Source organism: Pyrgilauda ruficollis, unplaced genomic scaffold, assembly GCF_017590135.1.
Source record: "Pyrgilauda ruficollis isolate IOZ18807 unplaced genomic scaffold, ASM1759013v1 scaffold15, whole genome shotgun sequence".
Lineage (NCBI taxonomy): Eukaryota > Metazoa > Chordata > Aves > Passeriformes > Passeridae > Pyrgilauda > Pyrgilauda ruficollis.
The window spans coordinates 8,159,407-8,184,890 of NW_024513654.1; the positions used below are offsets into that span (position 1 = coordinate 8,159,407).

Genomic DNA, 25,484 nt, shown 5'->3' on the forward strand with positions numbered 1-25,484 from the left:
ATATTACTTATGAATGAGATTCTTTGTGTGAATTAGGGAAAAAAAGAAGAGGAAGAATTGCTGCTAATCGGGAACCAAGCCAGGTTAAACATCTTCCAGTGGGAAATAGCAAATGAATTAAAGTATTTGCAAACAGAAAGAAAAGGGATTCTGCTCTTTTTCAGGCAGTTGGCTCCTCATATTATAAAGTGCCCAGTAACTCTGTCTCTCTCTGTTGAGCTGACTTTTGGAAGTATTTAGTATTTCCAAATTGAAATGAAGTCAGAAAAAGCTGAGGGTTCTTTGAATCTCCAAAAATCAGGAGTTCTCTGCCTGGTTAGGAAGCAAAAATCAGTGAAAATTCGTGTAAATATGTTCCTTAAGTTATTCCTTAACTTCTAAAACAGAAGAAACAAGTCATCTTATCCTTATAAATATCCTATCATTTGGATTGCTGTATGCAAAACACTCAGACAAGATGGTACCCATTTCTCAGAAAGCCTTAGTTCATCCCTCCTTCACAAGATATTTAATAAATACTAGGAAGATGGAAAAAGTCTTCATTTTGTGTAGTACTTAGTTGCCTACTTTATCTCTAATGTGATAAAATATGAATATGTTTCACATGTGTTTGTTTAATGAAGCAACCATTTCTAGTTGTAATTTATAATATATACTTAACCATATTTTGCAGAGTGCTTTTTGTTACAGCTTCAGATCTGCTCTAGAGGGTACAAGTCTGTAATAGAATTACATCCACTTACAACAGATCTGAATTTGGCCCTTCATCTTGGAAGCACTTTATAAACATTAGATGCTGTAATTTAATCCCCACAACTCTCTTGTGTGGTAGATAAGTGTTATTATCCCATTTCAACTACATTATGAACTCTTCAGGGCCCAGGCCTTCCCTTTAAAGTTCTAAGCACCCTGTTGATGCTGTATAAATAAGCATTATCATCATCATCACTATTTCACAGAGAGGATAAATGCAAGATCACAGGGAGAGTCACAGTGCCAGCTAAGATGAGAATGAGGGGTTGCTGGTTCTTATTCTTTCCAGGAAAACTGAATTTACTCTTTAAAATAGCTGGGTGGCATTTGCAAATCTGAAGGCTACAGAGTGCATGGTGTTTTGCTTTTGTATAGATTTCTTTTTCTTCTGTCTTTTGTTTGTTTCTCTCACATCCTCATTCCCTATTCTGATGGGAATAGAATTCTTAGAGAGATAATAAAAGTACATAATTTGAGGTTAAACATGATCAATGTTTTGGACATATTCAGAAAATGCAATGAGATGCACTTAACTTTAAAGTTGCAGCTCCTGTGGTATTTAAATTTGAGAGCAATAAGATATTCAAACAAGTGTTTTCTACTGCTACATACCTTGACTGGTTTTACAGAAAACATAGATGTTTTAGTAATTTAAGTTATTTGGAATAGCTGGTCTAAGTTTGGCACATTTTCACTTTTACCCTTTTTCTAAATTTTTTAGTACCAATATAAACACAATTTTGTGATGGAGAGAGGAAAATGCATTGGTGCCAGAAGCGTTCTGGATGATGCCAGATTGCTGCACTGCTTGCATGCTGCCAAATTACAGAGTGAGCAAGAGTATAAGAAGGGATCCCAAGACGTGTGGTCTCAGTTTCATCTGCCCATGGACATGGTCAATCTTGTCCATGCCAGGAAAGCCCAGGCCTTGGCGAGTGATCAGGACTACAGAAAGAGACTCCATGAATTTACAGCACTCCCAGAAGACATGAAGATGAAGTGGGCCAAAAGAGCCCACATGCTGCAGAGTGAGGTAAAATCTTTCTTTTTGGACCCTGCCAGCCTCAGTAGGTAGGCTGTACCAGTAGCTCAGGCTACTCCTGAGCCTGCCCAGAGAGGGAAAGGATAGGATGTGAGGGAAAACCTCAGCGCTTGGCTCCTGCTTTAGAGCCCCAGTCGGGAGTCCAGGCAAAGGGTGGTGATGGTTTTGCCTGATACCCTCACTGCCTAGCAGAGTAATGTACAGCACACATGGGTTAGTTCATTGTCATGTCCTTTGTACATATAGGGGAGAACAAAAATGAAAATTGGATGATTGGATTAAAGTCACAGAGTGAGACACCATGACTCTGAAGTGAAGTCAGGATTATTGGGATTGTGAGCGCTTTTCTGACTTTCACTTTTTATTGGGTCTGCCTGATTTTCTTTAATAGATTAGGAGCTAAAAGCAGGCCTTTAATGTGAGTTAAGAAAGAGCAATATGTCCTCCTAGAAATGGGGTTAACGAGGAACCATGAACCAGATAAAATAATTAGTATTCTTGACTTGTACTCACCTCATAAAATTATTTCAAAAGAGGTTCTTTTACGCCCAGTACAAACAGGTTATTACTTACTGCTTTGAGTCATACTAATTCACTCATGGGGCCTTCTCTTGTAACTTGCATATGATACATTATTTAATTCCTGGTGGAACGAACAAATGCAAACAGTTTGGCTTTACGATCTGATATGTGCATGGCAAATGAAAAACCTCAAAATGTGAATATGAACCAGGGAGTTTTTTTAAAAAACCTTAATAGCTGTGGATACAAAACTGATAGTTAACGATTTTCATTTTTAACAGCATCGCTATAAATCAGACCTGAACTTCATGAAAGGAGTTGGTTGGATGGCTCTGAGATCTCCGCAGATAGAAAGTGTAAAGAAGGCTGGAGAGCTCATCAGTGAGGTAACTGATAAATCTTTCATGGGATAGCAAGTCTGTAGGAATTGTTTACCATCAAGGCTCCTCGTTACATGACACTTACGAATGTAGCTTATCATTTCCTTTTGATGTGGGAGCCTGTTTATACAAGGTGTAAGTTACCAAGAAGCAGTATGGGAGACGCAAGTCCACTGTGTGACACCTGCTGAATATTTTCCATTCCAAATGAAACACAAGAGTATAAGCAAAACATGTAGCAATAAATAAATGCAGGAAACTCCATTATGAAATTCTAAGCAGGTGGTTATGGAAGTTGTGTAGAAAGATACAGCACTGACAACCACAATGAAGGGGCATTTGCCTGCTCAGTATCATGCATTAATAGAGAAAAATTATGAGCTGTCAAAAATGTAGTGTTCAAAAGCTTTTTGCATGTCAATTTTAGTGGGAAGTCTTTTGTGCACACACACACATAGACACACTCACAAAAAAGTTCTGTGCCTGATACAAAGGCATCCCCAGTCCCTAGCTGAAAGAGCAACTGAGACTAAAGCAGAACAGCAGCTTCAGGAAAGTGTCTTTTATGTTTTACCCCAGTTATCACACTCCTGGAATTGTCATATATCATTAACAGAAACATCTCCTGTTTTTTTCCTGTGTTTGTTTTTCTTGCTTCCTGCCCCTCTCAGGTAAAGTACCGTCAGAAGCCAGAAAGTCTGAAGTTCACTGCTGTGGCTGACTCTCCAAGTTTGATTCATGCCAAAAACAGCTACCTCCAGTGCAATGATGTAGGTTTCATTCTAATGTATAAGTGACCTTAACTTAACTTACAAGTGACCTTGTACCATAATGCATAAAGGAATTGATCTTGACATTGCTTCCAGTATCACCTGCATTCAATGACTTTTGGCCCCACAGAGGCTGTACAAGGCTGGAGGTTCCGAAGACAGGCACAGGTACACCCTGCCCCCTGATCATCCGGATTTCATCCGAGCCCGCCAGAATGCACTCTACATCAGTGATGTAAGTGAACCTTCTCTTTGGGGAGCTGGCTTGGTAAACTTGTTTGGGAATAAAAACTGTCCTGTATGTAGAAGCCAAGTTCTCTGAGCCTGACCAGAGCTAAAAGAAGCCAGAGGCAGTGAAAAGCCCATTTTCCTTTTCAGCATTCATTTCGTTTTTGAGGGCAGTAAGTTATTATTAAGGATTTCAAACCTTCATTATAGATATGATTAGTTACAAATTAAAATCTTTTTGGTTTTGTTTGGGCGAGGGAGGAGGGAGAATCCTCTTTCCTAAACTATATATTCTACCTTTCTGAAGCTGAAACACTGTGGTGAAATGATCCCTTAGGCATAGCTGTCATCGATATGGATGTAACTGAATCAGTGAGTGGAATTAGTTTAAAGAGAATTTATTTCCACATTATCTCATACAGAGGAACTCAGTCTATTCCTAATGTCCTGTTCCCTGACTAAATAGCTGTTGTCTTTACCTGTAGGGTTGGAATGACCTTAGTTTGATAGGAGCTTTGAGATAGGTGAAAGAAACAAGTAGAAATTACATTTTTGAAACAATAGAGGAAAATGTAAAAAGACAAATATTATGTGCAAGGATTGCACACAAATGAAAGGTCATCATTGTTAGTAGGGTGCACAGTGATATTGCTTCTGCCCTGGCTGTCTTGCAGGATTTCTGGCATCTAAATTTACTTTCAAATTTATTACCACCTAGCACTACAGTCACCAGTGAAACAGAAGATTGTCTTAAAATGTGGAGTGGATTTTGTGCTCCTTTTCGTACAGTCACAAACTCCGGGGGGGTGAATCAAGCACTTACAGAAAGCAAATGAATAAAATCAGAAGGGGACAGCTGACAGTGTCGGCATAGATACCATGGCTATGTAGTAGGACCTGCAGACTGGAAGCTATTTTAAGAAAGCTACTAATGGAAGAAGAACCAAATCTAGAGCAACTTCTCTTCAGGATGTAAATGTGATTCACATCCTCAAAGTCACATTAGAACCGGCTGTTATTCCACATGAGTTAATGAAGCCACATGTGGCTGGGGATAGAGATGAGGATCATTTGAAAAGCTTGAAATAACTGGTATTGAAATTAGGATGCCAGGAAACCCAAGACACTGTGAGTGGATGCATCAAAAGAGAGAATAAGGGCAATATCAATGCAATATTGATGTGACTGATGCATCACAGTTTCTAATAGAAATTAAATCACATCAAAAACAACCACATTCAAGTACAAAAGGAAACCCTGGTGGCACTTTTCAGATGAGGCATTTTATCATTATAGTGAATAGAAAAGAAGTTGAAGTGCTATAGAACTGGATCAAAACCTTGGAGATAGTACTGATGACTCTTGATACAAATAAGCCCAGTAGGATAAAACATTTATTATTGCAGTTATGGGACTGCATTTAAGAAACTGCAGGGGGAAATGACTTTTTTGTTCTTTTCTTTTCAACACAGAAATTGTATAAAACATCTTGGGAACAGACAAGGGCATCTGGCTATGATTTTAGGATTGATGCCATCCCGTTCCAGACAGCAAAGGCTTCAAGAGAGATTGCTAGTGATGTAAGAATTGTTCTGTTTCAAACACTTCCCAGCCCTCTTCCCAAGCTACCCCATCCTGTAAAAATGGATGAAGTCTGACATGAGTGAACATTGTTCTGGTATGGAAAATTGGTGATCCAATGAAACAAAGTGCTGGTTAAGTGCAAAAATTACCAACTAAACTCTACCATTAATAATGTCCAATACCAAGCTGTTCTTATGTGCCAAGAGTTTTTCTTGGGAAGAAGACATATATGATTTAATGAAATAATATAGATCCTAGGCTATGAATAGTTAAAACATAGTCTAGAATAAAGTGGGTTGTCTTTGAACACAGAAGACCACAGCTGGCAAGAAAGCTAAAGATGGAGGAGCTTCATTGGTTGAGCTCTGTATTGTGTGTACCCAAGAGTGCAACAGTAGGAGGATCTCTGATTACTTTTGAGAGATGAGCATTTTGGGCCCCCTAAGTCTTTCCACTTCTTTAAAAATGAGCACAAAAGTAATTCTTCTAAAGTGTCTTGTTAGATTAGGAGATGTGGTTTGATATCAAACAAACCCTTGGTCTTTGTGCACTACAGGAAACATGATTGATAGCCAGGGGAGGATAAGTTATTTCATAACAGAATTTGAAGGTAATTTGAATGTGAAAATGAGATTTTTTCTCTGTACTTCCTGCAGTACAAATACAGAGAAGCCTTCCTGAGAGACAGAGGCCAGCAGATTGGATTCCTCAGTGCAAATGATGATCCCAAAATCAGACATGTCCTCAGAGTGGGGAAACTCCAGAGCGACCTCCAGTACAGGAGTGATTATGCTCTCAACATGGCACAGTTCCAGAGTCAGCTCAACCAGCCAGGATTCCTCCATGCCAAGAGAAGCCAGCAGCTTGCAAGCAATCTTAACTACAGGCAGCCCTTGCACCAATACACTTGTGACCCTGAGCAGCTAAATGTGAAACATGCAAAGCAGGCCTACAAGCTGCAGAGTGATGTAAGTGTGGCTGAGTGACATGGTCCTTCCCTGGGCTGGGGGCTGTCTGTGCAATGTCCTTTGCAAACCTTACCTGCCAACAAAATCACCTTAAAAGAACCACAGTCTGCTTGTTAAAAATGAATAATTTGTTTATTGTTGACTCTGCTGCTCCTTTATATGCTCTCTGTTGAATACCCAGGGCATGTGATTTGGTTAGAGCTCAGCAAAATAATACATCCTTGTGCATGTTTCATTCTCTCAGATAAAATACAAGTCTGACTTGAACTGGCTCAGAGGCATTGGCTGGACTCCCCCAGGCTCTCACAAAGTTGAAATGGCAAGAAGAGCTGCTGAGCTGGCATACCTTCGGGAAATGGGATTGCTGCAGTCTTCTACTCAGTACAGACCTGGAGCTGTAAGTAAAGCAAACCATCCTTCTCACAAATCCCAGCAGTTCTGCTCCTTACCTGCACACATCCTGTCTAACAGTTCTGAATGCTCCCTGGAGTCTACAGTTCTCCCTATTGTCTGAACAGGATATGTGAAGAAGCTTTGTGCCTTAGTGTACATCTTAATTTGAAGGAACCATTGAAGGGAATTCAGCAGTGTCATGTCAGGAATGTGTTTTCCCCAACATGTGGATTATGTCAGATCTCCAAGTGTCCTAGTACCTCTGAGGAAAGCAGAAGAAGAGGTAGAAGGGACTCCCCATGCAACTCCCATTCTCTTTTCCTAATTTCATCAGGAACCATGAGCTGCCATGTAATTCCATGTTGCCATGTAATCTCCCCATGTAGCCGTATTGGCAGGCTGAGCGTAGGCTCCTGACAGATAATATGTGCTGTGGGAGGCTTTGTGCAGAGGGGCCATGCTCCAGCCTCCTCTGCCTCTGTCCAGCTCAAGGTTAAAGATATCACAAGCAGGGATCTTCCAGGCTTTCCTTCTGTCATAGGGATGACTCCCAGCCTGCAGTGTCCCAGCACAAGAGAGCAGAAAATAATAGTTAAAACCCTCCCCTATCCACTGGCTGGTTTCATATTTTTTTGTTGTGTGATTTTACAGGACCAGTTGGAGACAGAAGGATCTCAGCAAGTCGGAGTCAATCCTGATGCTTCAGAAATTCTGCAAGTCAAAAGAAGGCATATGCAGCTTTATCAGAAGTAAACAGAAACATGACATAACATTAATAGATTTTCATCTTGTGCTGCAAATCCTGTAGCTTTTCCAGTTTTTTGGGAAACACAGTAGATGGCTTTTAAGAATTTTTGTTTTAAAAGGCAATCAAAACATTGCAATTTATAACTGATCATTTTATTTTTGTGTGGATACCTTGTGATTTATCACTGAATGTATTACAGATTCTGCTATTTATTTAAAGCTGTAAATGAAATTAGTACTAGATGACTGGCAGGCTCAGCTTTGTACCATGGATGGTAGAATATGAAATAATTTATAATTAATAAATCAGGTGACTCTTATTCCATGTTTGTAATTTTTGGAGGTTTTTATGTCCCTGAAATATTGGCACCATTGACCTAAGAGAGTACAAAAGCACAATTCAGGTGGTTTAAGAGATGAACGAGTCAAAGGCCCGTGGGAGAAAAGTTATCACTGACTTGCCAAAGGCAGGTCTTCTAGCAGACATCAGGGAATCTGTTCTAGACTATCAGGATGTATTCAGGTCTCAATCAGTTCTTCAGTTTTTTTCAAACCTTCCAAAGTAAAAAATCAGAATTACTCTTTGCAGTAGGGGTAGCTATTGACAGATTAGGTAGCTGCTTAGAGAAGGTTGTAAACCCTGGAATTAAAGTGAGAGTGACATTACTATTTTAAGAAATTGACTCTTCACAAACAAATCTATTCTTTATATCCTGATTTAATACCAATCCCTTGTTTTTCAAATTTCTGTGCAGAATCATTGGGCAAAAGTTATACAATTTGACCGGTACATCTTATGAGAACTCTCAAATTATCCAATGGCTTTAGACAGATTTTTTTAATAGCATTTAGTACTACTAGCTCTCACTGGTTAAGTACATATAAACCATTGTAGATCTGGAGCATGACATGTAATTATTCTCTCGCCAGGAATAAAGTGGATAATTCTAGTACTGAAAGTTTGTTTGGTTTTTCAATCTGAAATGCATCACTAATGAAATTTGTAGTTATTTACCTACAAAAGTGCTTTTAAAAATATTTGTCCTGTCTGATCCTCTCTCCTCAGGAAGTTCTAATGGCTGCAATCTGGCAAACTCTGCTACATGGTGATTCTTATGTGTGTGAAAAATGGTAATGGAGCACACACCAATAGCTTTGAGGTGTCAGGGTCCAATGAGTGCAGAAAAAACACACCTTAGACAGGAGCATGAGGGGAAGAGCAAATGTCTGGCAGCAGCTGAGATGGGAGAAATTTCATGGCTTGAAAAGCAGATCTAGAAACATGATATCAGGGCCTTTGATTTGTTTGGGGAAAAAATAGAGTAGCTTTACTTTCTGATCTGTTTAGCTAAAAAATGTGGGCTTATTTCAAAGCCCACAACAGAAAAACTGTTACTGACATTCTAGCTAACACTCTTAAGGTTATTTTCAAGATGGTGATGAAGGATGTCCCATGTAGGCCATGAGAAAATATCAGCAATATTTTTCATCAAAGATGAGGCATTTAGGGAAAGAATAAAACCAGTAAAACTCTCAATCTTACCTTTTGTCATTCCAAAGCTCTCCCCTACTGATGCGACCTTGATGAAGACTGAATTACATCATTAATCCAACTGGCGAATTTTGTCACCTGGGTATAAACTCCTGGCTTGTTTTTCAACCCACATCCCTCACCCCAGCTCACAAGGCCGTATACGTAGTAGGAGCCATTTTCTACACAAGTCAGTGGGCCTCCAGAGTCTCCCTGAGGAAGGAAAACACACATGTTCAAAGCATGAAGTAAAATAGTAACCAGAATCAGAATGCTTCTTTCTCATCACAAGACTTTGAAGCTGTAATTATGTTTTTTTCCTAACAGATGTACCATCAGATGCTGCTTAGCCCCTAAGTGGACTTGCAGTTCTGTGGCCAGGTCAAGTGATACCAGACTTTTTGGATGCATGTTTTCATTTTTTTCCAGTCTGTGACATAAATCTGACAAGGTCACATGAAATTTCCCAGGCGTGAAAGTACCAGGAATTCAGAGCCTGAACTCAGAAAGATAAAGATGTGATCCCTGGCATTAATGAAAACTTAAGCTGTCTCACACTCCTCAAAACAGCCTTATTCTGAGTTGCTTACTTGCATTTTTTTGTTTTATTTCTGATTTCTATTGCAAAATATGATTTACAGTGGTAATTTGCACCTTAGGAAGTGTTGTACAAACTGTTTCCTACCTTTCAATGGTATAAGTATGAGCTTGTTTCATGTTTGTGTTAGCTGTAATGAAAAGAAACATCAATACTGACTCCTTGCAAGTCATAGCTCTGATAGTGAAAATCAGATTAGAATTGGCAGTCAAGGTAGAGGCCATAACAAAACTGAGGGGAAAAAAAGAGCAGGTTTTCAGGTTATTATGGCAAACTGCCTCAGAAGTCTCTTGATTCCAAGATCTGCCTGTAGGTGACAGTGGCAATATAAGCTCTAAAGATGTACAGCTCAAAGTGTACTGTTGAAATACACTGATGTGACAACAGGTACATATGCAGCACATTGCCAAAGTTCTGCACAGCCTGACTCTTTACACAAAAAATTAGTGTTCAAATACAGAAAAAACAACAGACCTGACAAGAATCGATTCCAGGTTTCCGAAGATTTCCTGCACAAAACATGCTATCATCCAGTTTGTCATTATGTATTTTGGGTTCATTGCATTTCCTCTGTGAAATCAGCTTGACATTGGCATCTAACAGCTGATGGGATGTGTCACCTATGGGATGTGCACCAAAAAAACGGAATCACTTTCTTCCCATTCCTGTCATAATTTGTCTTCTATTCAAAATACAAGCTTGCTTGGCAAACAAATGGGATGGGGGAAGAGAAGGGGGGATGATGCATGTGCTAGCCTGGGAAGGAAAGAACTATCTGGATGAAATGATAAGTTTCCAGTGAGCTGGAGCCTGAAGTTTCACTCAGGACAGAGTTGTTGTCTAAACAAAAGTTAAGTCAGGTATTCAGAATTTGGGTCTAATCAGCTCTCTCTGTGTAATCCTGCTTTTCCAAGGTGCTGGTTTTCTGCAGCTCCCAGAGGTCCCCATGGGACTTTGAGCTGCTCAGCACTTCTCAGACTGGTACTATTAGATGCTTTAACATGCAAGCTAATGAAACAGATGAAAACTGAAAAATCATACAATATTTAAGGGCAATGATTAATTACAGTGAATCTAAAGACATAACTTGACATCTAAAGGCAATAGCCTTAGTTTCAAAGTACTACATCTGTAGATAATTAAAGGTGGTTTATAAGTTTGGTTCTGCTTGAGTTTCAGGAAATATTCAATTTCTGCAGTGATTTCCTGAAATGCTAATAATAGCTCTGCTCAAAGAAGGAGCCATTATTTTGAACACGTACAGGGTACTTGATATTCTTTGTTGGGGGGAAAAAACCCATAAAATCCCCCTTACCCTTTTAAAGAGAGACTTTATTTGGAACTTTAAAAAAAATGTCCATTAAATTCTGTTGGTGCATTCTGATCAAACGAACACACTTGTCTCTTGTGGGACTTCAGTGGGAGTTATATGAAGGGAGAATTCAGTCCCATGGATTGTATCTGGCTGTATCAGTCACTAAGCACTAGGACCACCTACTGCAGCCTCAGCGACAGGTTTTCCTTCTGCTGCTTCACAGCACCACATCAATCAGAACATGAGAAAATGCATTTTTCAGAAAATTGCCATTATCTTTTTTTAAGCATAATAATTTCTCCCCTTAGGATTTACCATGGGCAAGAAAGGTTTTTGGATAGAGCTGGCTGAACTTGAAAAGCTTGGGATTTTTTTTTATTTTTCAGTACATCTGAAGGTCCAGATGCTGCTTCCAAAAAGCTTTATCTGACCCAATGGGCTGGAAAACCATGTGAAAATTTCTGTCTTTCTTGGTGCTGTTTTGAAACACATAAGCTATACCACAGCCTCTTGATACTTCCTTGCTTCTGCAGCTGGCTTCAGATGAAACCATGACATGGAGAGTCGGATGGCAGGTTAATAAATGCATCAGGCATCTTATCAGAACTCTGACAGGTTTGGTTGATTTAGCAGCTAGAATTTTCTGCTAATGAGTAATTTGCATGGCATGGTTTAGCTAACTTTATTTTTGAATTCCATGTCTTGGTTTCACCAGTGTCTAGGTCCTTATTTGGGTCTGGCAGTTGCTACGGAAAGTAGCTGCAAACCTTGCCACTAGAGTACCCACCAAAATCCAGTTAGCCCACAGGTACCTGTCTCTGTGTCGCCCCATCCAGAAATGAAGCAGGAAGTCCCAGCAGGAAGGAAGAAGTCTGGGAGACATGCTATTTTCACATGCTTTGTTTCCACTGCACAGTAACCGTCAACAGGCTGCAGTTTAAGTAGTGCTGGAGAGGAGATAAACAATAACAAAAATATTTAGATCTAATTTTGATCCCTAACTATTTAGCAGTTGTTACCCTGCCAAGCTGCATAAACCCAACATCCCATTTGCCCCCCTATGCTGGACCTGTTCCCCTTGTTTGGCTCCTCCTGAGCAGTGACCTCTGCCTGCCCATCACAATTTACATCCCAAGATTCAAACGGGTCTAAATCATAATTTGGCCTGATTATTTCCAGAGCATAGTATCAATGAGAATTTTACATTGATTTTAGTGGGAGAGAGGCACTACAAACAACAAAAGTTGGAGGTGAGCCAGGTGAGTATCAAGTAAAGGATTTACCGATATCATTGTATAGAGCATGACCTTCCTCCTCTCTGTATTTGCCATGTAAAATTATTTGCACTGCATCAAATATTTGCTCATGATCCTCTTTCTCCTTGAGGTTTTGCTTGCCAAGGGCTACTTGGATCTTTGTTTTTACATTTCTGGGGGAAAAAAAAAGTCATTTATATACAAACATTTTTTATCAGTGGTGGTGTAAACCTGCACTTTTAGTAACATGAAGTCAAGATATTTCTTCCAGTTGTAAAGCTCAGCCACAAGATTTTGTAAAATCATTATAGGAAGGCTTAGATAGGAAAGCAGTGGATAATGCATGTTCTCTTGTTGCAATCATTAAATAAAGTGATTTAAATCTGCAAGTACATGACTTCCTTTGCGTTTTGGAGCAGAGTAGCAGTGTGCACACAGTCTATTACTGTGGCAGTGATGACAAGGGGCAGTTCATGCAGCCATGGCAGTAGAGTTGCTTGCTATTGTCTGAGCATATTTAAAATTATATGTGTTGAAATTATTTTCAGCATGTAATTTACCTGTTTGGTGGTAAAAGGGTGGTGGTTTCCAAATGATTCAATACTAATGTTCGAGGAAATGTAATATTCTAACCTAGCTGACACAGAAAAAAAATAAAGCTAAGTGCATATTTTGACTGTTTTGAAGAACTTAATTCTGATGTAATAGGTGATGTTGCTCATGGCATCCCAATGTCCCCTGAGGTTTGCATAGAGTTCTTCTGCACATTGCAATAACTTCCTCCTTGCTTTCCTCCTTTTTTTCCTCTTATGCAACTTCTTTAGCTCATTTTGTTTGAGTGGGGCCTAAATTTGTTATTTCAGTAAGCACCATTTTCAAGTATATAAACATTTTTATGTATGTATTCATTTTTTTTTCTGTCCACATATATGTTTTCCTTTCAATTTGACTCCCAGCACTCATTCTGATTGCAACTAATTTGGATACCAAGCTGCCTTTACTAACCATCCTGATTTTTGTACATTTATCTACCCTAATGATAGGACATGCACCTACTCAAGGCAGTGTGCAGCAGTAAGAACCCAGCATGATTTAATTAGCACTCCACCACAGAAATGTTTATTCCCATCTGGAGTGGGTCTCTGCAGAGATGCCATCCAAGGATGTTTTCCAGGTGTGGCCTTGGATCCACCATAGATCTTCTTGAGTGTCCTACGAACTTCTGGTTGTCCACATGTTTGGAATATTTCAGGGGGGTCTGTAGGGGGTTCTGTTGGGGTCTCTTCAGCTGCATTGGAAGAGACAGCAGATGTATAATTCAGAGATAATATCAGACTGGAAGAGTTAAGTAGCAGGGAGTCACCTGCTGCTCTAGGCCACCCAGACCACCATGCTGCCAAATCACTTGCTTCTAATTCTTTACCTGAGCAGGGTGAAACATTACAGTATTCCCAATCCACTTCATTATTTTTCCTGACGTAGCACCAGGGTTTTTCATCCTCATCAGGATTCCTGAAGGGAACAGTTGAGAGAATCAGCCAGTGGGAATGAGGAAATCTCCATGAAACTGATGAAGGAGCTGAGGATTCTTAGGGAGAAGCTTCATGATCCCATATGGGAGATGAACAAAGATAATATTTCATAAGATTGACAAAGAAGATGCCTGAGCGAGCCATACAATACTGCCATATTACTATTCCCTTACCTATCTTAGCCATAAGAAAAATGTGGGACTGGTTCAAAACAAAGACAGCAGCTTCTGGAAGCCTCATATCAGCATGGTTAGAGAAGGTATCTCTAACATTCTGGTGTTTTATGGGCAGGCAGTGTCTAAAAAGATGTGAGATCTTAACACCATCAGTTTCTCAAATTCATGAGCAGTTTGTCCGCAAGGATATCCTTGATACAGACATCTACAGCCGCTTCTTCAAAACATTACCTGCAGAAGTTGTGTTCACCAATGCCATATGAGTCAGCATCCTCCATAAAGGCATTAAAAGGATGGTCCAAGAGATGGTGGGAATTCCAGTGCAGGCAGGTCCTGCCATTTTCTGCTTGATTCACTCTACCTCTATAAGTAGAGGAGTCATCTTCATAACAATCATATGGTCCTATTGAAAGACAATGCTCTTATGAAAATAACTTTTGTGTTGCTCTTTGCTCAAAGTGGTTCCTTTTCCTTCCCTTCACTGTCCTACATTCATTTTATGGAGGATCAGAAGTACCTACTGGGCCAAGAAGATTATGTTCCTTGTTGTACACAGGCCAGAAATTAGAATAATGTCCCAACATCTGTCCATCTTCTACCTTGACTGACTTCAAATATCACCCATCAGAAGCAGTCCCCTCAGCTTGGGGAGTCACAAGGCAATGGGGCAGGGATCTTCACTACATCAGATTTTGAATGGTTAAGGAAATCCTGACATTTCTTCCTTTTGTGATGTGTAACCTCTGAGGACCTTTGGACCTCACTTACTATGTACCAGTGGGACCTTGCCAAAGCACACTTAGAAAACACCAAGATGGGAGCTGTTTCAAGCCCCTTTGCCAGCAGTAGCTGCAGAAGTCAGTCTCTTCCTCTGACCCTCTCTCCAAGGTCCCCAGTGCCCTGGTGTAGTCAGGCTCTTGGAGCAGTGACAGGAAGTCACCAGAGGATGCTACAGGAATAGCATCAGACAGTCTGGCTGCAGGGGGAAGCCAGCCCCTGCCTCTCTAGAGGTTCACCCCTCCCCCTGAGGGGCTGTGACATACCAATCTCGCAGAATCTCCCTCTGAAATGTTCAGGGCACCTGCAGGTGAATTTTGATCTGTATCTGTTCCGTATGCAGGTGCCTCCATTTTTGCAAGGGTTTGGGCTGCACTGTTTGGATGCTGTCAAGGTGGAAAACACAGAACAGCCTTGTCAATGTGCTGAACACTACACAGCCACTCACATGCCCAGTGGAAATGGGAGAGCTCCCACTCAGCCTGTTGGCTTTGAGTTCTCATGAAATCTTATAAAACATATATCTCTGGGGGTTTTACCAGCGGCTGAACCACCACCCTGCAAATCAAGCATAACTCATCACTGACCAGGCCCATGGATGGGAGCTGAAGCATTACTAGGGCAGGATCACCCTCTGCAGTGGGTGATTTCCCATTGCAGACTGGCCATGGTGCTGTCCCCACCACAACTTGTGCCCAGCTGAGTGCTCACCGAGCTGGCAGGAGGGTCTCTTGTAGGGAGGCTTGCAGCTGCACTTAAAATAGGGTGGGGTTAATATAATCAGGCAGTCGCCAAAGTGGCAGTTCTTCTCCAGACACATGTTCTCCACTGTAGAAAACACACATAAAGTACATCATCAGCATTTGTGTGTGCACAAGAGCTGTGCCCTTGCAGGGATCATGGGAAGATGCCTTCCCTTGTCAAGGGGAAAAAGCTCCAAGGAAGCTTTCATTTGGCAGATGTGGACTTGGAGTCTCGCTTCTTATTCTCAGCATCTATGGAATAAAATCTGTGGTACCAATGAGCAGCTCCCACTGCCCACCTTGCAGTGGCATAGAGGAGCACTCTCTGCACTCCTGAAGTTTATTTCATTGGATGCTCTTTAGACAGACTTTGGCCTGGATGAGGTCCTAAGAACTATGGACAGCAGGTTTATAAAGTTGCAACAATAGTATTACCTGCCAAAATAAGGAGTGTAGGTTAGCAAAAGAGCCATTACCTTTTTCACATGTAGTCCCACCGTATGGCTCAGGGCAGTGACAGCTGAAGTCACTTCCTTTGGCTTCACATGTACCACCATTCTTGCAGGGGTTGGAGGAACATGAGTCTGCAGAGGAAAGGATGGAGATCTTTCAGCATCTCAACCTTCATCACCTGCTTTTTCTTCTTGCATTTTTTGTGGTTGCAGGAGTCTGTCTTCCTGGGCACAGCATCCTGCATAACAAGTGCTATGATTTTACATCAGCTCAGCACCCACAGGAGTGGTATGAGTTGCTGCAGAGTTTATTCCAAGATGCAGTGGCTCATAGCTTTGGGTCTGGACATCCTCTACTCCCCCTGCCCTATTACAGAGTTGTAATGGGGCAAGTCCCTTCCTTTGATCAGAGATAGATTTGTCTCTGCGGCATTGCCTCTGGCTGTCTCCCTTCATGCCCTGAGTCTGGAGTGATGTGGATTTGGCAATGTCCTGTTTGGAATATAGGATTAAATCTCTGCCGGAGAAGCCATCCACCACCATTAGACTCTACCATACCTCTGGGTGGCTCTTGCCTAAAGGGAGCTGGCACCTGCTGAAAGTCACTTGTGTGCTGCTCCTTACACTGTGCTCAACATCTCCACTGCAGTCCAGGCTGCCAGGAGCAATTGGTATTGGAGACAGCCCAAAGTCAGCTCTGCTGCTTTGCACCAGGGGATAACTTGGAGAGTGTTACAGGCAACTTCCCTGCCTCTCCTTATGAGTCCCCTAAGCAATCTCTAGGATCCTTTCCTGTTCTCCTGAAGTTTGGCAAAACAAAAAATGAAAAGGAAATAAAACCCCTGCAACTGATAAAAGAAGAAAAAAAAACCCCAAAAAAATAAAGCTGCTCTACATTTCATTGCTAGCATAAATACAGAACATATATCCCATGAAAACAGCAATTACATCTTACAGTGTCTATAGACAAATAAGCCTGTGCTTTTTTTTTTTGTAGTAGCAATCAGAAATGTTCTGCATGATCAGAATCCATCCTGTGAAACCTGGAGATAAAACACAGGAATCTTACAAGAGAAATACAAAGAAGAACACTGCAAACGATTCTCCTAACTCATCCCTTTGATGCAGGCATTTCGAGAGCAGGCTGGCAGCCAGGCCTGCCACACTCATGCTTCAAGCACAGGGTTGGGATTTTACCCCTTCCTTGCCTTCCTGCCCACTCCTGGCAGGTACCTTCCATGTAAAAGATGTCACCTAAAGATGTCTCCATCCAGCTAAATCCCTCTGAGAGCTCCTTCTGGAGGTTGGTGTCCTGCTTCGCTTCTGTATAGTAGTAGTCCTCATAGTCATCAGCCTCATCTGCAGGGAGGGGTGAGAAGAGAGTGAAAGAACAGAGGAATTAAAACTGGAAGGAGACAGGTTGTTAAAGAAGTTATTTCTGAGATGGACTTTTCCCTTTCAGCTGATTTGGGATGTCAGTGGGTTTAGTGACCATCTTGAGGACCAAAGATGCTCTTCAGCTCTTCCTTGGCGTAGGCAGAGTTCACCTAGCTCAGCATGGCCACCCTGAGCACAGCTGGCCCCAGGGCTGCCCTCGAGAATGCTCCTGGAGGGCACAGAGGCTCTGGCTGCCCAGTTGGTTCCTCTGGTGACAGCCAGGATGCCCCAGAGCGAATGCAGGCCAGGGCTCTCCAGGCAAGGGCATAAGGAGTGTGGTACCACAGCCAGGGTAGATGATGAGGCTGTAGCAGCACAAAAAGAGATTAGGGTTCCTATAAGAAGAAGGGATTTTCTTTCTCCAGCTGCTTTGCTGACCATCACCACCACTGCTGCAGAATGAGGCAGGGCCCTCCCCAGCACAGGGGCCCTGCTGTGTGCGTGGACACAGAGTCCCATCCTGAGAGCAACCAGGGGGAACAGAGCCATCCACCTGAACGACTTTGTGACTTCTCACCACAAAGCAGCCTTCGAGCAGCGAGGGCCTGGCACTGCAGACGCGTGCTGAGGGGCCCATTCCTGCCTGTGCCAGCCCGTGGCCTACAGGAGCCGGAGCCCTCATGGAGCCGGCGGGGAGCGGGGCTCTGCCAGCCATGCAGGGCCTGTTTGATTAAAGGGGACTGGAGGCTCCTTGCACAGGTACAGCTCTTGCCAGTGGAAGCCACTCCAGTGTTTCAAAGATAAGCTATGGTAATGAGCAAAGCTAAGCTACGTACAGAGACATTTTAAAAAGCTCTCCCCTAGGGCCGGACCGATGGCCCCATGGATAATGTTCTGCCTTGAACTGATTATCGACTGCATTATCTTAGTTTTCTCTCCTCATTCATTCACTTGCAGCCTTTATCTTTATTCTTTCTTTGCTTCTGAAAAAAAAGAAAGAAATTCCACGTTTGTACAATGGGTGTTTTATATTTCATATTAAAATAGAACCATCTTTTTTTCTTCCTTTTTTTTTTTTTTAAAAAAAAAAAAAAAATAGAGGAAAGTTTCACCTCATTTATTGCTATGTCAAGTCAAGACTCCTTTTCCTCAGCTCATTATTTCCACAGGAGCCGAGTCTCTACTATGTGCAAGTGTTGCAGAAGTGTACGCCTTGCTGAGGAACAGAAGGATCTTGCTGAAAGATAAGGACATTGTCTACACTGAAAAAAATTAAAATTAATGTGATGTAGTTAAGGAAGAAAAACAAAAAGGAAGTTTTGCCTGAAATTCAGCCTCCAAGTTCACTTTGTTGGAGAGGAGATTTTGCAAACGACTTGAGGTTGAGGGAACTGTCTGAAGTAGTCTGATTTTGTATCCCTTGTTTATTTTCAGAATCTTAAAGGGGCATGCTGGCTTTTATCCCACAGATGCTGTCTGAAGAATGGGATATACTTTTTTATGGAAAAATATATCAGCTTAAAGTTATGAAGGATGAATAGGGGAGCGACGGCTGCTAAAGGCGGACTGCAAACATGCCAGTGTGCTTTACAGAGGACTCTCCTGAGTCAACAGAGGAAAAATTAGTGCCCTGAATGAGCACAAATAGCTACGCCATAGTAGAATCATCTGTCCTGGTTTTTAAGCCAACTGCTCTGTGTGTGTTAAGAAATTATGCTATTGTCACTTGATTTTTGTTTGGCATGATTTCTCAGCAACAGATTACTCATTTATTAAGAGCACTTATTTAATTACTTAACATGTTATGAATGATTTTTAAATTAAGCTCTTCTGTAAACAAGATGGCCAAGACATAACTCAGGTTTTGCAAGACGTGCTTCTGGTGGCTCTGAGAGGTTTGGGGGCACAACCGCCCATGTGCACTGATGGGGTGGTTTTGGGAGAGGCTATAGCACACCTGCTGAGTTTGGCACCCAGCAGCCTTGACGAGGGCAGCTTCAGGTAGCCAGGGCTGAGGTAAAGCAGGCAGCCCTGAGCAACCCCCTCAAGGGCCTGGCACTTATCATGTCAAGAAATTTAATGGCCAAGGCATGGAGTTCAGGGTGCATGTAGAAAGGGCTCAGAAGACATCAGCAAAGCCTTTTGGATACCCTGTCCCCCATGTGGATACGGGAGTCAGGAAGCTGAGGTTACTGGCTGGGAGGCCAGCCAAGGTGACGTAAGAGTGCAACAGATCTGAGGAATGACCAGTGTCCCTGCTTTCCCCATTGCTATCCCTCTTCATGAAACTGAGAAACAGACATAGCTCCTACAGGTCACATGAGTGATGTTTCCCATCTCCCCGCTGTTCTGTGTCATCTCCAGCTGCATGAAGCAGTGAAAAACAAAGACCAGAAAACCCTCACTGGGGCATATGATATCAAACTAAGAGATGTCTTCTTATTTATCACTGTTTTGACACTAAATAACTATTTGGCTTCCACATCTCTTATTTAAGAAGTGATCCCATTCCAAATTTTTAAATTATTCATAACAAGCCATAGGTTTAGTAAAGCAAAAACAACTCTTTTTTTTATCTGAGCACATAATTAAAGCACAAAGTCTGATACACTGGTTGATTTAAACATATTACTAAATCAGAGTGTTCGTTCTTTGTAAGTGCTGGAAAAACCTTAACATGCTTAAAAAAGCAGTGATCTGACATTTGTCACTGAAATGTGACTATTACATGAAATTAAATTAGACATCCTGCATGCAAATTTTCAAAGAATAACTTTCCTCTGTGTAGTACAAAAAATCCCCCCATAATTGATAGACAGAGATTGACTTTTAAAGCTTCAAATCAGCTTTGAGGTCTGGGTGATCTTTTAAACTGTGCAAGCTTTCATCTGCAGTTTTTCACATTGCCAAGAGCTGTCAATCAAGCAATGGATTTCTGATCAATATCCCCTTGTTCATTAGCTGACACGGGCTCTCTGTTACGGAGAGAACAGATACCCCAATGCCGACAGTCACACTGTTTTCAAAACCTTCCCTGGATCAAGTGATGACTAATGTTCCAAGTGGGAAAGTGATGCATTAGGATGCCATCGGGTGACCTGAATTGCGAGGTAACTTTGTTGGACTGCAGTTGTCAAGATGAGTGATGTGCAGAGTTAAAGCCTATTGCCAACACACATCAAGAGGGCCAGAAAGTACCCAGCATTTATTCAAGCTCTCTGAACCTCTGGAGACTGACTGAAATCTGGCCTAATTTAAGCAGGATGAGTTTTCCTACCACCCCCCCTAAACACTTTTTGTCCCCAGCTCTGAGATTATTGCAGTGTTATTTTTATGAGGCTGAAATCCTGACTGTATTTTAAATAATGAGATATTCCCCATTTACTTCTGCAGAGATGAGACCTCACAGTATTTCCTCCCTTCCAAGCAGGCTGTGGCTGGGAGTAGCTGCAGCTTCAGAAAGAAGGGAGACCAGCTAACAACAAAGCCAGAAAGCCTTTCAAATAGTTTTGTAGCTGTTACTTAAAAGCAGTTTTGCAGCACTTTTTTCCTCAGAGGGATGGATGCAGGGTGAAGGGGATTCATGATGGCTGAAGGAGTGGAGACTCCTTTAAGGGGGATGGGGAGTAGGAGATTGTAGGAACAGTGAGGGGACAGATGCAAGGACCATACACCATAAGGCAGGGAATGAGTTAAGAAACTGTTAAAGGGATAAGCTACCATCAAAAAGCAGATCAACAGTTTGCACAAGGTTGTGTAAACCCTGAATCAATTGCATGACTGTGGTCAAATATTTGCAGAACCCAAATACTGAGCTCAAAATTATTTGGAAATTTGTTTTCTACACACATTATTAGAACAGCAACATTGATTTGGTCACTGCTGTATGGGCGACAAGATTTCTAGTTTGACCTGAAAGTCCAAATACCACTGGAATGAACAGGAATGCAGATTAATAATGAGTGCATACTAAAATCCACCATATTTTTTTTCAGGAAAATCAGAAAAAATATTGCAATATTTCATTAGATATGCATTATAAACTCAGCCATTGAAATCAAGAAAAGAAAAAGCAGGGCTTACCTGCAAAAATACTAAACTTATCAATACAAACATAATCTTCTACATGTACCATGTAGGCTGTGAAAGGATAGACAAATCCTCACACATCCTACACATCCTCACACAATATTCATCACAGCTTTTCCCTTATCAACATCTTAATGCGATACAGCCTTTAACGATTTTTACTTGCATGGGCTTGTTTCTGAATCTTCTAGCACTTGGGACAAAGCCTTGCAGAGATAAGTTCCACAGTTAGTTGCATGCTGCAAGGTAAAGTCAGCCTTCATTTATTTAACCTCCAGTTTTGATCCCCAGCTATGCTCTTTGCTTATCCTTCTGTGAGGTTTGCAGCCCAGCACCGTGACCTCTCCTCCAGACCATGGGCCACTGTGTCACCTACAGCTCCCCAAAGCACATGAAGGCAGAGAGTGGCAGAAAAGTCCTGTTTTGGGACAGAATTGGGAGTTGTAAGTGCAGTCCAGGAGAGCCCTGTGATCAGCTGCATGTTGGTACTGCTGCTGGACCTCTGTTTTTGGCTCCAGTGTGTCAGACACACTTCTGGCTGGGATGTGATGCAGCATTGTCTCCTGCACTGACACAGCACATGTGGAGGTCTGAAAGCACTCACCATATTACTTGTCCAAAATCAGATTTTCTACTTGATCACAGATCATATTTAAGCACAGCAAGGCTCTTCATGAAGTTAATATAATTCAGCACTGGGCACTAGTGAAGGGTCTTGACGAACCAGGTTGCCAGCCTCTCAGTTTTGTGGCATACAGAAGTTGAAATGAAGAAACTGAAACCACTTACCTATCATCGTGTTGGGCCAGAAGGAAAAATGGGAAGCCTGCATGAGATAATAAAGGTCAGAGTGTCATTTTTTTTGGATAAAACAAAAACCAGCATGGAGGTTTGCTTACAGTGCAAAGTTCAGTTTGCCCCTAGTACCAGACATCCAGATAAGGCTGTTTCCCCTTCCAACTTTGGAGCTAACTGACCTAGATTTTTAGAGCTCTTTGCAAAAGGTAACAAAATGTCAACAACCCATGGGAGAGGTCTGGCTTTTCCAAGCATACAGCCTAAGGTGCTGGGCTGATCTGATTTGGGGCAAACCTGACCTGAATGAGTTGTCTCTTTACTTATGAGGTGATGGCACACTGGCTATTTGTCCAGCTTCTCTGAGATGCTGACAGAGGCCATGCTCCAGCTGGCTGCCAAAGCTGGAGGCTGGGAGGTGCCTGGGCATGACAGAGTGGATGTTGGGCAGTGCAGCAGGGCCCAGGACCTACATATGGTTAACCCAGTGGGACCTGGACCCCTGAGCTGGAAGGCTGTTAACAATCTTTGGATGTAGGGGAATATTTCTGGCACCCTCCAGGAGGAAATGCCATGTGTCCCACCTCCAATGTGGGGCTCCAGCCTTTCCTGTTTGGCTCACGATCAAGGGCAAGCAACAAAAGAGAACATAAGAAGGAAAACAGCTCTTAGCCTTTGAAGAGTGTGAGTGAGGTTTGTCTGAAAGGAAAGGCACTGACTCTACACCAGGACACATCCCCAGTGTGACAATTTCCGTTTGCTTTCCCTCTTGCTCTAAATCCCAGCTGAGGACAGGATTACCCACCTGCAGTGAGGATACACATGCTAAAAGTGGGTGTGAAGGAGATTTGAAGCTGCTATTCTTCATCCCTCACATAATTTTAGAGTGTAAAATGTATTTCCAAACAATTTAACACACATAGTAAAGATAGCATACATACACATGCAATTATTATGTGCACCTAGGCATTGCTACAGATACTGTAAATATACTGTAAATATATGCCCTGTTTAGTCACACATTATATATAGAAGAAAGACATTCTCAGATCATGCTGGTTGAGACTAAGAACAAATTAATCAGAAGCAATGAATAAGAAACAGGACAAAATAAAAAGCTCAGAATTCACATTTGTGAATATTTTCTGGAATATATAAATGAGTTTTTGCTTCAGGCACCTTTGCATCCCTCTTGTGTTTGAGCCAGGGAGAATAGAAACTCCAGTTCTCCCCTTCCCCACTGACTTTAATGAGAGCAATGTCCCCTGAACCACTCAGCAGAGGCCCTTCCCAGGTGCATTTGAGTGAGCCACACACACACAGAACTAAATCCTTTGCAGCTGGAAGGACACACATCCTCACACAATTGCCCCTCCTGAATGAGTGTGGAGATGATGGTAAATGAGAAGGCTGTAAAAGCTCTGTCCTTGGTGTATATGTTTCTTGAGTGCAGGTACAGCATTCGTCAGATCTTTTGCCAGACCCCGATGGAGACCACATAAAGCAAAGGTCTAATTGCTCCATTTACAATTAGTGATAGCATTCATCCATAAACACAGACCAAAACAAACCCTGCAAGTGTGCTCCTCTCTTTTGGAGGAGCAGATGAAACAAAGAATAAGGAAGCAGCACTGGGAGCAGGATGATGCAAGAAACATTTCATCTCGCTCTCCAGCTCTCTGTGCTGCCCTGCTGTGGTGTTTGCCTTATGGGGTTGGAAAGGGTTTGGCTCTGAAAGGTTTGACTTAGTGAGTTTGCCCCTGCACTGGGGGCAGCCCTTGGCACTCCAAGGAATGCTGGAGGGTTTCAGCCCAGGCTGAGTCAGGTGCACCAGCCTCAGTTTCCCCAGCTGCAGGGTGGAAATGACAGTCTCACAATGCTCATACCCCAAGGAATTAGGAAAGATGAGAAATGCAGCATTGTGCTACACTACTTTCTTTCCCAGGTTATTCACCTGCTGCTCTGTCGAAACATGGGTAGAGCTGACCACAAAAAGGCAGGTACCCTAAACTCTTTATTGCAATAAAGTGGTGCCCTCAACAGTGTGCAGGTTTACAGTATCATCCTTCAGAGCAGGCAATGGCTTGGTGGCTGGTGACTGAGTCTCAGATTTTGATTCCTGCTTTTGGATGAAAGCCTCTGTCTTCTGCCACAGCATAAATATTACTGGGAACAAAGGCTTCTGGAACATCCAGCATAGAGAGTCCAGGAGTTAAACACAATCTACTGTGCGGCTCCTGCATCTCCTTTTGTGCTGCAGCTCTCCCTCCTCGTGTGCCTGTCACAAGCTGCAGCAGCAGAGCCACAAGGGACAAAACATCTGGCAAAGCTGACTTCTCAGCATGAAGTTTTTTCCTCTGTCCTGGAGTCCCCTGGACCACTCACAAGCCCACACTGGTTTTGAAGCAATTTCACTCCTGCTAGCCAGGAGAGTGCCAAATTTTAGCTTTTTGACTCGTGGCCTGAAGCTTGCCATGGTGATGTGCAGCAGAGGAGGAGGAAGAGCTCACTCCTTTCTCCCTGTGTGCTGGAGCTCCCCTTCATTCCCTCCAGGAGAGGATGGGAGATGTAGGATGGGGGATGCAGAAGAAGGCTGTCAGGAGGGGTGCACAGGGTGGGGGTCCCGGAGGGGGCTGCAGGAGGGAGGCAGGCAGGGGCAGAGAAGGCAGGGCCTCCCCTCCTGCCTGCAGTGCCGTATTGCTCGTGGCCAGCAGAGGAGGATCTTGTCCTTCCGACGAGGTGCAACACTGAGCCCAAGGAGGAGCAGGATTTGAACAAAAGGAAGGGGGGTGGGGGGGTGGAAGAAATTAGACCGTGGGCTGGTTTCACCAAGCGGTCTCCTTGCTGCAGCTCGACACAGATATTTTGTGTGCTCTCTCAAGAGGGAATAAAATCACTGGATTCTGTTCATAGGAGTTCTGCAGTGATGAGAGACAGAGCTGGAAGAATTTGCAGAAAGCAATTTTAAATTTTACTACTTCATGCTCATAAAAAAAGAAACCCTACCCAAAAAAACCCAAAAACCAACAAACAAACAAAAAACAAAAAAAAAACCAAACAAAAAAATTTCCAAACAGTAAAAAGAAAAAGAATAAAGCTAGGAGGGACATTTTACATGGGTACAGTGTGCTGCTGACTATGGAGCCAACTACATTTATAGGTCTCCTAGGAAAAAAATGTGAAATTCAAAATATCCTAATTTCACCTCACCTTTGTTGTATTTTGTCACTGTAATGATTAGCACTTCACTAAAAGTTCATTCCTCTGAAGAACCTTCATAATTTTGCTAAATAGATTTTGTACTAATTACGTTGCACATACATGACAAATGCAGTTTTTCCATTTCAACTCCTTAAGAGAGGCTAATGAAATGTAGTGGATTTCAAACAGGAATGACTAAACTATGAGCTTTCTTTCTCACAGGATGGAATCCTATGGCTCTTTCTCACACAAAAA

At 42.2% G+C, this 25,484-nt stretch overlaps 2 protein-coding genes across 4 annotated transcripts in view; one reads left to right on the plus strand and one right to left on the minus strand.

Annotated features, from left to right (window-relative positions):
• Positions 1 to 7,707, plus strand: part of LOC121350332 (nebulin related anchoring protein) — a 46,058-nt gene extending 38,351 nt beyond the window's left edge. For all 3 annotated transcript variants that reach the window (XM_041461597.1, XM_041461599.1, XM_041461598.1), the window contains 8 exons: positions 1,475 to 1,786; positions 2,599 to 2,703; positions 3,369 to 3,467; positions 3,598 to 3,702; positions 5,168 to 5,275; positions 5,936 to 6,247; positions 6,492 to 6,644; positions 7,292 to 7,707. In XM_041461597.1, coding sequence (XP_041317531.1) covers positions 1,475 to 1,786; positions 2,599 to 2,703; positions 3,369 to 3,467; positions 3,598 to 3,702; positions 5,168 to 5,275; positions 5,936 to 6,247; positions 6,492 to 6,644; positions 7,292 to 7,393 — 1,296 coding nt within the window. In that variant the 3' untranslated portion in view covers positions 7,394 to 7,707. The remainder of the gene's footprint in view (positions 1 to 1,474; positions 1,787 to 2,598; positions 2,704 to 3,368; positions 3,468 to 3,597; positions 3,703 to 5,167; positions 5,276 to 5,935; positions 6,248 to 6,491; positions 6,645 to 7,291) is intronic.
• Positions 7,708 to 7,856: 149 nt separating this feature from the next.
• Positions 7,857 to 22,065, minus strand: HABP2 (hyaluronan binding protein 2). The gene is made up of 12 exons (XM_041461140.1): positions 22,023 to 22,065; positions 17,001 to 17,126; positions 15,792 to 15,899; positions 15,284 to 15,400; positions 14,839 to 14,958; positions 14,027 to 14,198; positions 13,511 to 13,599; positions 13,144 to 13,375; positions 12,115 to 12,260; positions 11,644 to 11,778; positions 9,991 to 10,136; positions 7,857 to 9,131 (listed from the first exon to the last, which is right to left on the minus strand). Exons 1-12 carry the CDS (start codon positions 22,063 to 22,065, stop codon positions 8,955 to 8,957), a joined length of 1,611 nt encoding a protein of 536 aa, XP_041317074.1. The 3' UTR covers positions 7,857 to 8,954.
• Positions 22,066 to 25,484: the final 3,419 nt, after the last annotated feature.